This window comes from Balaenoptera borealis, assembly GCF_965194805.1.
Source record: "Balaenoptera borealis genome assembly, chromosome: 5".
Lineage (NCBI taxonomy): Eukaryota > Metazoa > Chordata > Mammalia > Artiodactyla > Balaenopteridae > Balaenoptera > Balaenoptera borealis.
This window is the reverse complement of record NC_138862.1, coordinates 108,902,278-108,915,713: the sequence shown is the minus strand read 5'-3', so window position 1 is coordinate 108,915,713 and position 13,436 is coordinate 108,902,278. Positions and strand designations below refer to the sequence as shown.

General features: G+C 33.2%; 1 protein-coding gene across 5 annotated transcripts in view; it reads left to right on the top strand.

The window, feature by feature from the left end:
• The window catches only part of RSRC1 (arginine and serine rich coiled-coil 1), a 424,641-nt gene that overhangs the window by 256,937 nt on the left and 154,268 nt on the right, over positions 1-13,436 (top strand). For all 5 annotated transcript variants that reach the window (XM_082394460.1, XM_082394459.1, XM_082394458.1 and 2 more), the window contains one exon: positions 1,424-1,475. In XM_082394460.1, coding sequence (XP_082250586.1) covers positions 1,424-1,475 — 52 coding nt within the window. The remainder of the gene's footprint in view (positions 1-1,423; positions 1,476-13,436) is intronic.

Below are 13,436 nucleotides of genomic sequence, written 5' to 3'. Positions count from 1 at the left end.
AGCAACCATGGACAATATATAAACCAATGGGCATGGCTGTGTTCCAATAAAACTTATTTACAAAACCAGGTTTAGGTCATAGTTTGTTAATCCCTCTTCTGTGGTATAAAAGGCTAGCCCTGTCTTCTTTCCTGTCTCATCTACCACTCTCCTATCCTGTTTCTTACAGTTTATTCAGAAATACCATTCAAATTCTTACACTTTTCTGAGCACAACATCTTCTTTCCATATCCAATTATGTAATTCTTTTCATTCAGGCTGTTTTTTCACAAATAGCAAAACATTCAAATATATCTTGTAAAATGTTAATTCTCAAATGATGGTATTATATATAAACATGAGATTATTTAGTCACTTACTGACATCTTAAGAAATGTAGGGCCTCCCTGGTGGCGCAGTGGTTGAGAATCTGCCTGCCAATGCAGGGGACACGGGTTCGAGCCCTGGTCTGGGAGGATCCCACATGCCGCGGAGCAACTAGGCCTGTGAGCCACAATTGCTGAGCCTGTGCGTCTGGAGCCTGTGCCCCGCAGCAGGAGAGGCCGCGATAGTGAGAGGCCCGCGCACCGCGATGAAGAGTGGCCCCCGCTTGCCACAACTAGAGAAAGCCCTCGCACAGAAACGAAGACCCAACACAGCCAAAAATAAATAAATAAATACATACATAATTAAAAAAAAAAATGAAATGTAAAGTCTTAAGTATTAAAAACAGTTTTTAACAAGTCTTTCATAAAGATCATAACCTTGATACAATCCATCTTATAGTTTGGATACCATCAACATATTATCCAAAAATCTCAGAATAAGGTCACTGGTAGGAAAGTAGTTTCAGCATTATCAACTGTATTGAATCAAAGTTCATTGAGAGAATAATTTTAGGACAGTTAGTAGAAATTGAAAGCAGTAACTCACATTGTGTCCTATCTTTATCACAATTGCTCCTTTCAAATACCGTAAGGAAAGCAGAAAATATTTGGTTTTAGGATATGATTTGCCTGAGGTATTGGACTTTAAGTTGCTATTTAAATTCTAATAGGTCATTTTGCATGTTTCCATATTGAAAGAAACAACACAACTTGAGAGTATGTTGTTAAATGTGTGGGTTTTGCTTCCTTATTAAATTGCATGTATTTAGGCTGTTGCTGACTGGTACATGTTGGATAACAAAAGTTTTTCCAGTAAAAAAAAAAAAAAAGAAGAAGAACTTCATTCTTGCATCATAATAATGAAAAGTGTGATTTGATTACTAGGATGAGAGAGTAGATTGGTAGAGCTGCTGTGATGGAATTTTGTTAAGATGTGGGTGGATATTAATACTGATTATGACAAAGTTCTCTCAATTTTCTGATACTCACATAATAATGCATTAATTTAAAGCTCTGTTAAAACTACCTTGTAAGTGTCTTTTATGGTTGATTTTTAGCCCCCAGCTGAACAGGCCAAAGCAAGACTACAACTGGTTCTTGAAGCTGCTGGTAAGTGTTAATAATTAACTTTATTTAAATGAAAATATGTGAAATAAATCCTAGCATGCTTACAGATAGGTCAAAGAGCAAAACACCTATTTTCATAGAGCCTCACAAATTTATGAGATCTTTGTATGGCTGTATTTTACCTCACATATTTATTGCTATAGTATGATGTTAAAAGGTCATTCTTTATCTTCTTATTTATAAAACTGGCTTCGATTTTAGTTTTAATTTTGATGAAGTCCAGTTTATTGATTTTTGTCTTTTATGGACTGTGCTTTTAGTGGCATGTTTAAGAAGAATTTTATACCTTTACATTTTATATTTGAGGCTGTGATCATTTTGATTTAATTTTTATATAAGGTGTGATTTTTAGATCAAGGTTTTGCTCTAAAGGAAATGAGATAAATGTTTAATAATTCTTCCAGTTACATTAGACTAACTCATTGGACTATTCGTCTGGATACCATCTAATCTTAAAAATCTGTATGTTTTAATATCTCAATTGCACAATAATTCTTTCTTTGATTTTAGATTATAATACCCAGATTCATGTACACATTAAATACTTTACTTTTTAAAAAATATAAGCGATCCATGTTATCTTTTCCAAGTACTGATATTTTACTCTGAATCTTAATGTGCTTTTTAAAAATATATGTTACATTCAACTAATAAGTTGTCAAGATCAAGCATGAGGTAGGGTTAGAATAATATTACCAAAGGAGTACATGTTTCTTAAAATTATTTACTTTTTAAAGATCTGTAAAGAGTTCATAATTTCCAACTGGAAAATGAGAATTCTATTTTGACATCAAAAGTAATTTCAGACTACCAAATGATAGTAGTTATATTTTTAATATTCATTGCAAAAATACATGTATGCATATTAATTCAAGGATTTCTTAGATTAGCTCCTTTAATTCCTACCCAACCTGTCTACAGTCTAAAGATTGGGAATACCAGTATAAATGATATACTAGCTTCATAAATCACTAATTGAAGTAACTTACCATATAAAAATTAATATTTTGACTGTGAATCTCTATACCACTTCATATTACTTTAAAAGTCATTTATCTTTATGTATTGATCTTACTCATTTTATCTTTAATTACATAGAAAACATGATATACTAAAATTTTGCTTACTGTTAGGTTTTTCAAATTTTGACTCTCCAATAAATATACTATAGGATAAAGCTAGTTAATACGATTCTTTGTTATTTATATAATATATATTCATTCTTTAGTGGCATTTTGCTTAGAAGAAATATTTCCAGGTTCATTACTTGAGTACTGACAAACTCTTGCTTTAAAGGAAAATATTTATGGTGCTTAGTCCAGAAAATATTTGTTTCTATTAATGCAACTATAAAGAATTGTATTTCATAGTTTTATACAGTTTTCTTTACCTTTAAAAAAAATTTTTTTAACATCTCTATTGGAGTATAATTGCTTTACAATGGTGTGTTAGTTTCTGCTTTATAACAAAGTGAATCAGATATACATATACATATATCCCCATATCTCCTCCCTCTTGCGTCTCCCTCCCACCTTCCCTATCCCACCCCTCTAGGCGGTCACAAAAAGCGTATTATAAAACAGATCTGACAGTGCAGACCTCAGTGTATAACTTGCTTATATTGGTTCCAGCTGTCATTCCTCATTTTTTAATTTAACATTCTAAATTCTATTAAGGATAAGTAGGGAGGTTCTGTGAATTTGACAAACATTCAAAATATTATGACAATTTTCAAATTAAAAAACTTAACATTGCCCCCCATAAGCAAAGGACAGACCTTAGCTAGATATAGGATTATTTATTGAATCATTTTCTTCTTATTGAACATTTACATTGTCTCTAGCTTTTCCCTCTTATCCATAATACTGTTATGCACATCCTGTTACAAATAATGTTTTTCATAGTTTAGCTTATTTTCTTGGAATTGATTACTATAGAAATGAGTTTATGAGATTAGAGGGTGCTAATATGTAGAGTGGCTTTTTATACATTCTTGCTAAATTGTTTTACAAAAGGATTGTGTTGTAACCATTGTCACTGGTTAAGAAACCATTTTAACCAGATTTTGTTTTTTGATGCCATTTCCATGACTATATTGCTTTATAACATGAAATAACATATTATACCCCTTTGAAAAACATACATTACTGTTATTAATGAGAACTTGTGGCCTTTGAGAGGAGAAGCAGATAGACGGATATAGGGGAGCACTAAGCAAATATAGAACTTATTGTCAAGGTTCTGGATCTCTGTTTCAGTGATGAATCAAGGTATTCATTGTATTATTAAAAATAAACAAACAAGCAAAATAAAGTAGGGGGGAATAAGAACTTGAGCTCAGTCTGGTAAGGCTCATGGATAAAGTCTAGCCTGGTCCTAAGACTGAGGTGGCTGGATAGGAAGGCCTGGTAGTTCCCATTCTGTCTCATTGGAGTTTACTTGAGTTCCCAGGGAAAACACCCTCAACTTTAGGGCCTTAAAATTGGGTATAGGGAAGAACTTAAGGCTGTATGCTAGATTCTTGAGCCAGGATTTATTTCAGCCTTATAGTTACCATAATCTGGTAGATAGGCTTCATATGTAGAAATCTTGCTGACTAGACTTAGTCTTTTACTCTAATTGTGGGTCCCAGAAGAAAGTTTTATATATAACCATTGCATTGTTATTGATTTATTAGTGAATGTTAATAATGGCCTTGGTTTGGAATTAAAATATATTTAATAACATTTGGCAATAATTACTAGCGGTATGATTTTGAAAGACATATGTATGAGTAAAATACATTAAGCAAAATGTAACCATGTACCTTGAATTTGAAGTCAGAGATTTTATTGTATTTGTTATGATCATATTTTGTATATACTAAACTGTTAACATTTTTATATTTTGCTATGCTAAATCTTCAGATTTAGATAGAATCTTCTTTCATGTTCATTGCCAAAATGCAATTGAAATGAAGTTTCATGTCTCTTGTTTAACTTTTAATTTGAAGGTGATGTGAAGTTAAGGTTACATCTAAGATGTTTTGTTTTTTTTCCAAATGCAGGAGGATTCAAGCTTGTAAAACTATATAAATTTGTAAGATTGAATCTTTAAGTTATCAATATAACTTCAGATAATGATTTACTTTATGATATTGAGTAAATCCAATTAAAAATCCTCTTGGCCATGACTTCTTTCTTTTCATTTAAAAAATACTTTTACCATTATCACATTCATTAAGATTCAAAACCTTGAAATGTTTATCTTTGACTTCTTTATAGGCAGTCATTCACCTAGAATTAATGACTTATTTTGAAATATTTTTTATAGTTATCCCTCTATTATCTTTCCCACTGCCAACTCCTTAGTCTGGACACCAAACAATCCACCCAGAGGTTAATCCATTACCTCCTAGTTGGTCTTTTGCTTCAATTCTGTCTCTTCTCCCGAGAGAGGGTGGTGAATAGTGGAAGGGTTCTAAGCCTGCTTCCACTGCTCACTCATTCTGTGACCTTCAGTAGTTTGATGTTTATTGTTTAGCCAAAACGGTTTTTTTTTAAAATGGAATATGGCAGATGTGTGTATTTTCTAGTTTACTGTAGTTCTTTACTTTTTAAAAGTAATTTATTGAGGTGAAATTCACATAAGACAAAATAAAACATAACAGTTTAAAGTGACAATTCAGTGGCATTAAATACATCCACAAAGCTATATAACCACCACCTCTATCTAGTTTAAAAACATTTCCAAAGTAAAACCTATTACCTATTAGGCAATTTCTCTCCCCTCTCCTTACCCTCAGCTCCTGGCAACCGCAACCATCAACCTGCCCTCTATCTCTATGGATTTATCTATTCTGCATATTTCATATAAATGGAATCATACAGTGTGTGACCTTGTGTGTCTAGCCTCTTTCATTTAGCATGTTTTGGAGGTATAGCCATGTTGTAGCCTGTGTCAGTATTTTATTCCTTTTTATGGCTGAATAATATTCCACTGAATGTGTGTGTGTGTGTGTATATATATATATATGTGTGTGTGTGTTTACACACATGCCATTTGTTTATCCATTCATCTATTGATGGAAATTTGGGTTTTTTCCACCTTTTGGCTATTGTGAACAGTGTAGCTTTGAACATGCATATATATATGTACTTGTTTGAGTAACCATTTGTAATTTTGAGGGGTATACACCTAGGAGTATAATTATGGAGTCATTTGGTAAATTCTTTGTTTAACTTTTTGTAAAACCACCAAACTTTTCCACAGCGGCTGAACCATATTACATTCCCACCAGCAGTATAAAATTATAGCCCCCTATTGTCTCAACTAGACCGTGTTGCATATTTAAGTTACCTATTTGACAGTATCAATATTTAGGTTTTGAGGATTTCCCTACACCATTATTTCCTAGTCTGTAGGGGGAGAAGATGATGATTACCTTATAGGATTGTTGTGAAGATAAATATTATAAGTGAAGTACCTAGCCCAGAGTCTGGCAGATGGTAGCCACCAGAAAATTATTTCCATATTGCTTCTGGTGAGTACCACTGCTAGATGATTCTTTCTCAGCCACCACTTGGTCATGCTGCTCCTTTGCTCAAAATTATTCACTGGCTCTAGATTGCTTACAAGATCAATTTTACACTTATGTGCTTAAGGTTCCAAGGTTTTGTATGGTGGATTCACAGACTTTTCTAACTTTTTTTCTTAGAATTCATTTTTATACTTCTTCTCGTTATTCTTTGAGTTACTCATGTTCTTTTCTACCTGGGAATTTTTGCTTGTGATTTTTTTCTCCTTTAGAAATGTCTTTCTCCTTCCCCTTTCTCTCTCTAAACACTTCAGTACGAATCTCAAATAACATTTCCACGTGATTTCTCTGACCATTACAGCATGTAATCTTTCTGTTCTCCTTTGAATTCTTTTTCTTTTTTTCTATGCACACCATTCATGTTGGTATTTACTCACATACTGCTGATATTAATATTTGTTTCATGAGTGTTGGACCTATTTTCCCAATGAAATAATAAATGTCTGAAGGTCAGGAACCATATCTAAAACTTCTGGATCTTTCCCAGGAGTTTTAACAGTGCCTGTAGTGAGTGTCACTATGCCAAATAGAATTCCAGCTATTAATCTTTGGTGAGTAAGTCACTGTGAAATAATATTCTGGGTAACTGAAAATTAAGCCTTTGGATGCTGGTGTGCTCATTTAAACCACTCTTTGGTGGATTTTAAATAAATATATTGAAAAGTTCCCTGGCTTCAGAAGTAGAAGATGCATGGCAATAATCTAACTTTTAATCTTAAACTTGAAGGTAGTACATGACAAAAGAGATAACGAAATGTGATTATCACACAGGAGGAAGAAGGAAGATAATGAGTTTACTTAAAGACTCGTCTCCATCGCTTTTGCTGTCACTGTTGTTTGTCTTGTTAGCGTCATTCCACACATTAGTTGATTTTCCACAAAAACACAATGTCGGGCTTCCCTGGTGGCGCAGTGGTTGAGAATCTGCCTAACAATGCAGGGGACACGGGTTCGAGCCCTGGTCTGGGAAGATCCCACATGCCGCGGAGCAACTAGGCCCGTGAGCCACAGCTACTGAGCCTGCGCTCTAGAGCCTGTGCTCCGCAACGTGAGAGGCCGCGACAGTGAGAGGCCCACGCACCGCGATGAAGAGTGGCCCCTGCTTGCCGCAACTAGAGAAAGCCCTCGCACAGAAACGAAGACCCAACACAGCCAAAAATAAATATAAATAAATAAATTTATTTTTTTTAAAAAAACTATGCATTTAAAAACAAAAACAAAAAAACCCCACAATGTCATCTTATGCTCCATATGCTCATAGGTCTGAAGAAGAATTTAGAGGAGAGATTTTTCCAAAACATAAATATTTTTCATCACCATGAAAAAATGACACTTCTCACAACATAGTTTCAAGAGATAATTTTCTCTAAAAATCTCCTTAATATTTTACTTTTAATAGAATTATTGACACCTGCAACCTTTAAAATTATATCTCTAATGTTATAAGAGAAATAGAAGTTTTTTTAATGCATGTATGGTAAATCCCCTTTATCATAAAATTTCTGTGTAATATTTCATTTTCTAAATAATATCTACAGCACTTTTTATTGTGCTTTATAGTTTTCAAAGCATTTTCATAAATCTTTTATCATTTGACTCACATCCCTGCATGGAGAGCTAATTAACTCCATTTTACAAATATCCCGAAAGCTTAAATGACTTGTAAAAGATCACATACCTAGTAAGTGGGAAAACCAGGGCTCAAATCCAATGATTTCTGACTCCTGAGCTATTTCTATTCATAGGTTAAATCCCTGAGTTACGTTGAGCAGAAAGAAGGGTGATAGAAAACATTACCAAATACGTATCTTGTTTTGTTAGGCATAATGCTACAATTACCTTATAATAAAATAATTTCTATCCTCAAGCAAGCCTTTGATTCTGAAATGAGTTGTTTTTAATTGATAATACAAAAGGATTAATGTTTTATTCAGAATAAAAGTTATTTTCCTTAACTATTAGGGTGCTCATAGTAGCTATATTTCTGAGAACTTTGAAAAATCTAGGGTAATGTTCTGTGATTACCAGTGTTTTCATCTTCACCCTAACTATGGACATGCATTTCAGTGACCCTTGCTGGGATAGAAGCTAATTAAGTATTGTAAAACACAGAAGAGTTACACACGTAAGAACACTATATCGAGGAAAGAAGCTGTTTTTGGGAATAAGCCATAAGTGCCTCACTCCATCCCAATTATTCTGCAGCATGTTAAACTTGAATTTTCTTCTCTTAGTTACCCATTAAGTACCTGGAAGCCAAGTCCTAACCCTTTCTCTTCATAGCCATCTAATCTTGTAAGTCCCAGTACTTCTCTGAAGTCCAGTCTAGCTTTAAATATTTGTAGTTCTGAGAATTACAAATGGAATTGCCATGATAATGTTGTACTGTTTCTGGGGAACATAGAAAGCCATTCTGCAACCCTGATTTAACATCGACAGAGGTTTTGCTTCTGACCACTGATCCCTGGCTCCAAGAAGTAGGTTGATTTATTGTGAGAGAGGCTTTCATGTAGGGCAAACCTAAAAAAACATAGCAAGTGATTAAAAAGTTAACTTCTATTTCATATAAATAAATAGTTTTCAGACTTCTTTTTTTCCCCATGTAGACTTCTGCTTGATTGCTTGTTGGTTAGTCTAGATTCACATCCGGCTTCGTTCACTAACTTTGTGAGCTTGAGCAGGTCACTTCCCCTTTGCTCTTCTTTAGTTTCCTCATCTATAAAATGGAGATACTAATAGTACATAACTAATGGGGTTGTTATGGACTTTAAGTGCGTTAACATTTGTAAAACACTTAGAATAGTACCTGGTACATAGTAAGCATTCAGTAAATGTTTGCAATTAGTATGAAAAGCAATAGAGTATGGTGGTCAAGTTCTGAAGTCAGATGGCCTGGGTGCTATTCCCAGATCCATTATTTACTGACAAAACCATGGGAAAATTGTTAAACCTTGCTCAACCTCAGTTTTTCCATTTATGAAATGGGAATGAGAATATATACCTTTAGAGTTTTAATGAAAACTAAATAAATTAACGTAATAAAGTTTTTAGAGCAGCACCTAACATATAACTGAGCGTTCTATAAACATTAGCCAGGAGGAATGGAAGTAGTTTTTTATGGCATCACCAGAGTGGCTTTATGGGGTAATTAAAGAAGAGATATTGAGCCAAACATCCTCCTCATACCACCATACATATACAGTTAAAAGAAGTTATCAAGAATTAAGAATTCTTGTGCTTTTTAAAAGAAACAAATGTATACAACCTTAAATAGTTTCATTGACTTGGGCATTGGTTAAAACCTTTTTTTCATCGAATGTGGTTTCTGCAAAACCACATTTCTTCAGAAATTCTACATAAAATTTAATACCTTTAGTGCAAAATCAAATTGATAATGTTAATTTAACTCCGAGTGTCCAATAATGAGCATGATTTTGCACTTTGTGTTAATCCAAAAAGATATACTAGTGCTTCCTAAAGAGAACTATTAAGTAAATTACTTTCAGAAAATATAAGTTATTTGTTTTAGCATCAGTTACACATTTATATTTGAATGACTATTATTTATCCCCAATAATATTTAGTAAGAAGAAAGCTATCAGTTAGAGTCTAACAATATCACAGCAACTTGCCATGTTTGAGCAGATGTTAAGCAGACAGTAGTTGAATGTTAATTTTGAGAGGGTGGTATGTTTAAGCCTAGCTGAAGTATGTTGCATGTGGGCTTTCTAGACTTGAGTACAATGCTGGCTCTCTGGGGAGAATTTTAAAGCTAAACCTCTTTCTTTTGGGTCCTCTATATGGACTCTCTCAAGTCAGTATAAAGCAGATCATCCCTAGGCTAAAGCCCTTCAGCTTTTGTTATTGGGCTCTGTAGACCTGTAATTAGGCCTCCTGGCAGGCCTTGCAGGCCAGTTAATGGTCATATGGAGTTTCTGTGAGGCAGACTGGCTTTGTATAAATCCTGGGTAGGAATATGTTTATGGGTCACTTCCTGCCAGGACCATGCTTTGTCCTTATGCCCTGCGGGCTGACAGGGAGCAGGTTCCCTTGACCATGGACTGTTCAGTTTGCAACTCAAAATCTACTCCGCTAATCCCCAGTGTAAACAGAGGATTTAGAAGGGCTTCTGTCACTTACAGTTGCCAATTCACTTGGGTGTCTGTGAATTTATTTTTCCCCAGAATTCATTATTGAAAGACTGACAAATGTATAAGATTTGGATGTTTGCTTTATCAAGTATGCAGTTTCTTTTTCAGTGGTTTTAGAATCATTGTAAATAATTTATCTAACACAGAATTATGTAATGAAGTTTTTTTAAATTAAGCACCCTTTAATATTTAATTTAAGCCATTAAAAAATTTGGAATAACAGCCACCCTTTTCCTATAAGGGAAATTATAGGTCTGGTTTTATGATAAGAGTAAATAACATTATGTGCAGAAATTTACCAAAAAGTGATTAATACAGATTTCAGATAAGTCAAAGAAATAATTAATTCAAAACTCTTCTATACTATACATTTTATGTTAAGTAAAAATTCCATTTTAGTTCCATTTAAGTTCCATGTATAACTGAGAGCTTTTGAAAGGAGGAATATCAGATCAGTATATAAAATGCTCAATAAGTATGTATTTCATGAAGTATTTAAAATAATAAGAGTACCATTTATTGAGCATCTACTATGTGGCAAGCATGTTTATACATTTTCACATATTATAAATATTTTTAATGTATGGTCCATGTTTCCTAGCCAAGCAAAATGTTTGGATTTAAGAAAGTCATAATTGAGATTTCTTTTGTTTTTCCACTTTACTTAATCTTTTATTTCATTTTTTTTTTTCTGTTTGCTTGAATTATATGAAGATTTGATTCTAAAATGTGTAAGTTCTGATTGTGATCTGAAAAGAACTGTCACCTGTCTTCCTGTGAGCCAGTTTTTCTTTTAGGGGGAAATCAAATGATGAATACTTTCCCAGGTCTCATCTAGTAAATCAGTGCTCAGTATTTTGCATTTTGTGATGTAAAAATGGTTCATGACAGATGTGGCTGAAAAGACCACATACGTAGACTGTATGATTTTAGTCTGGTGGAACTAATAGGATCACTCATTACATTTTAGACCCTGGGGTTTCTTTTTTCTTTCATTAAAAAAAAAAAAAAAAAAACCTGTTTAAATAGAGTGGTCCTTTTTGTGTGTGAGTACAGCATCTTCCCTTAAATTTACAAAGAGTTGATGGTAACAAATCAACAAATAACTCTCTTCCAAAAAATTCTTTTAATAATATTTATTTAATGTTAACTGTTATTTTTAATTGCATATCATCCCATAAAAATTAAGATTTTGTTCTATTTTTATAAAGGATTTCTTTGAATTTTATATAGCAAAACTAAAAAATTCATTCCTTAGAGAATCCAAGACCTGTGAATTAAACAGTCATATATTAGAAATAAATTTTGCAAATATTGAAATAATTAATGACAACAAAAAGATATTATACGGTAGGAATTCTTGGTGTTCATTTACAACTGGGAGAATCATAGCATAGTCTGCTTTTCTTTTTAGTGTACACAGTAAGTATATTTACTGAAGTAGAAATATATTTGTGATCTATTTTGGAATTCAAAAAATGGTGGCTCCTGAACAATGTAAAGGATCTGATCTTATTTTAAGTTTGACCAAAAGTTCATGTTTACATTGAAAAATACCCTGTGTGATTTATATCAAAATGCTAATAGCGGTTATTGTTTCGGCGTGGTGAGATTTCAGGTTTTTTTAAAAAAAATTTTGGCTTGTCTTCATTTTCCAATTGTTTTGAAGTTATGAAGAGAACCTAAAGAGATATAGAAAAGTTTTAATTTAAACACGATAAAATTCCCCAACAATTAGTATGAAATTTGTTAAGTTGTGACAAATGTATACAGTTGTGTAACTACCACCAAAATTTTTGATAAAGGACATTTATATTTCTCCAAAAAGTTCCTTTTACTCCTTTGAAGTCAATTCTCTCCCCTTGGACCTTAGCAACCACTAATCTGCTTTATGTCACTATGGTTTTGTTGTTTTCGAAATGCCATGTGAATGGAATCATACGGTGTGTAGACTTTTGTGTCAGGAGTCTTTCACTTGGCATAATGCTTTTTAGATTTGCACACATTGTTGTGAGCATCAGTTCTTTTTATTGCTGAGTAGTATTCCACTGTATATCTATACCAGTTTGTTTATTTGTTCAACACTTGGTGGACAGGTGGGTTGTTTCCAGTTTATGGTTTTTGCGAGTAAAACTTATATGAACATTTGAGTATAAGTTTGTGTGAACACATAGTTTCATTTCTCTTGAGTAAATACTTAGGAACGGGATTCCTTGGTTATATAGTAAGTATAGGCTTAACTTTAATCCCAAACGGTTTTCCAAAGTGCTGTACCATTCTGTGTTTCCACAGCAAATTATGGAAGTCTCATTTGTTCCCCATCCTTGGCATCACTTTGATGTTGTTGGTTTTTTTCTAATTTCAGCCATTCTGTTAAATGTGTTGCGTTTCATTCGACTTTAATGTGCATTCCTGTGATGACTAATGAGGTTGGGCATCTTTCATGAAATCATTTGTCACCTGTATACTTTTGTGAAGTATCTGCTCATATCTGTTGCCCATTTTTAAAAGGAATTGTTCGTATTATTGACTTGTAGAGTTATTTATATATTCTGAATACAAGTCAGATGTATAGTTTATAAATATTTTTTCCTTGTCTATGCCTTGGCTATTTTCTAAACAATATTTTTGGTTTTTTTTAAATAAAGATTTACAAATAGTAAAATATACCCTTTTTAGGGACAGTTCTTTGGTTTTTGACAAATGCAAACAGTTGTATAACAGCACCCAGAATCAAGATGTTGAACAATTCTATCATCTCTTAAAATATCCCCATTCCCCTTTGTTGTGAACCCCTCCCCCTGGCTAGCTCCTGGAAGCTGATCTGTTTTTTGTCCCTACAGTCTTGACTTTTCTAATATGTCATATAAATGTAATAGTATAATAAGTAGCTTTTTGAGTTTGGTTTCTTTGACCTAGCATAATGCTTTTAAGATTTATCCATGCTGTGGCATATATCAGTAGTTTATTCCTTTTTTTATTACTGCATAGTATTCCATTGTATGGGTTAATTAATTGAAGGATGTTTAGGTTCTTTCCAGTTTTGGACAATTATGAATTAAACCATTACAACATTTTCAAATAGGATTTTGTGTGAACATAAGTTTTTGTTTCATTTGGGTAAATACTCAAGACTGGGATTGCTGGATAATTTGATAATTTTATGTTTAACTTTATGAGAGACTACAAATTGTTTTCCAAGTGGCTGGACCATTT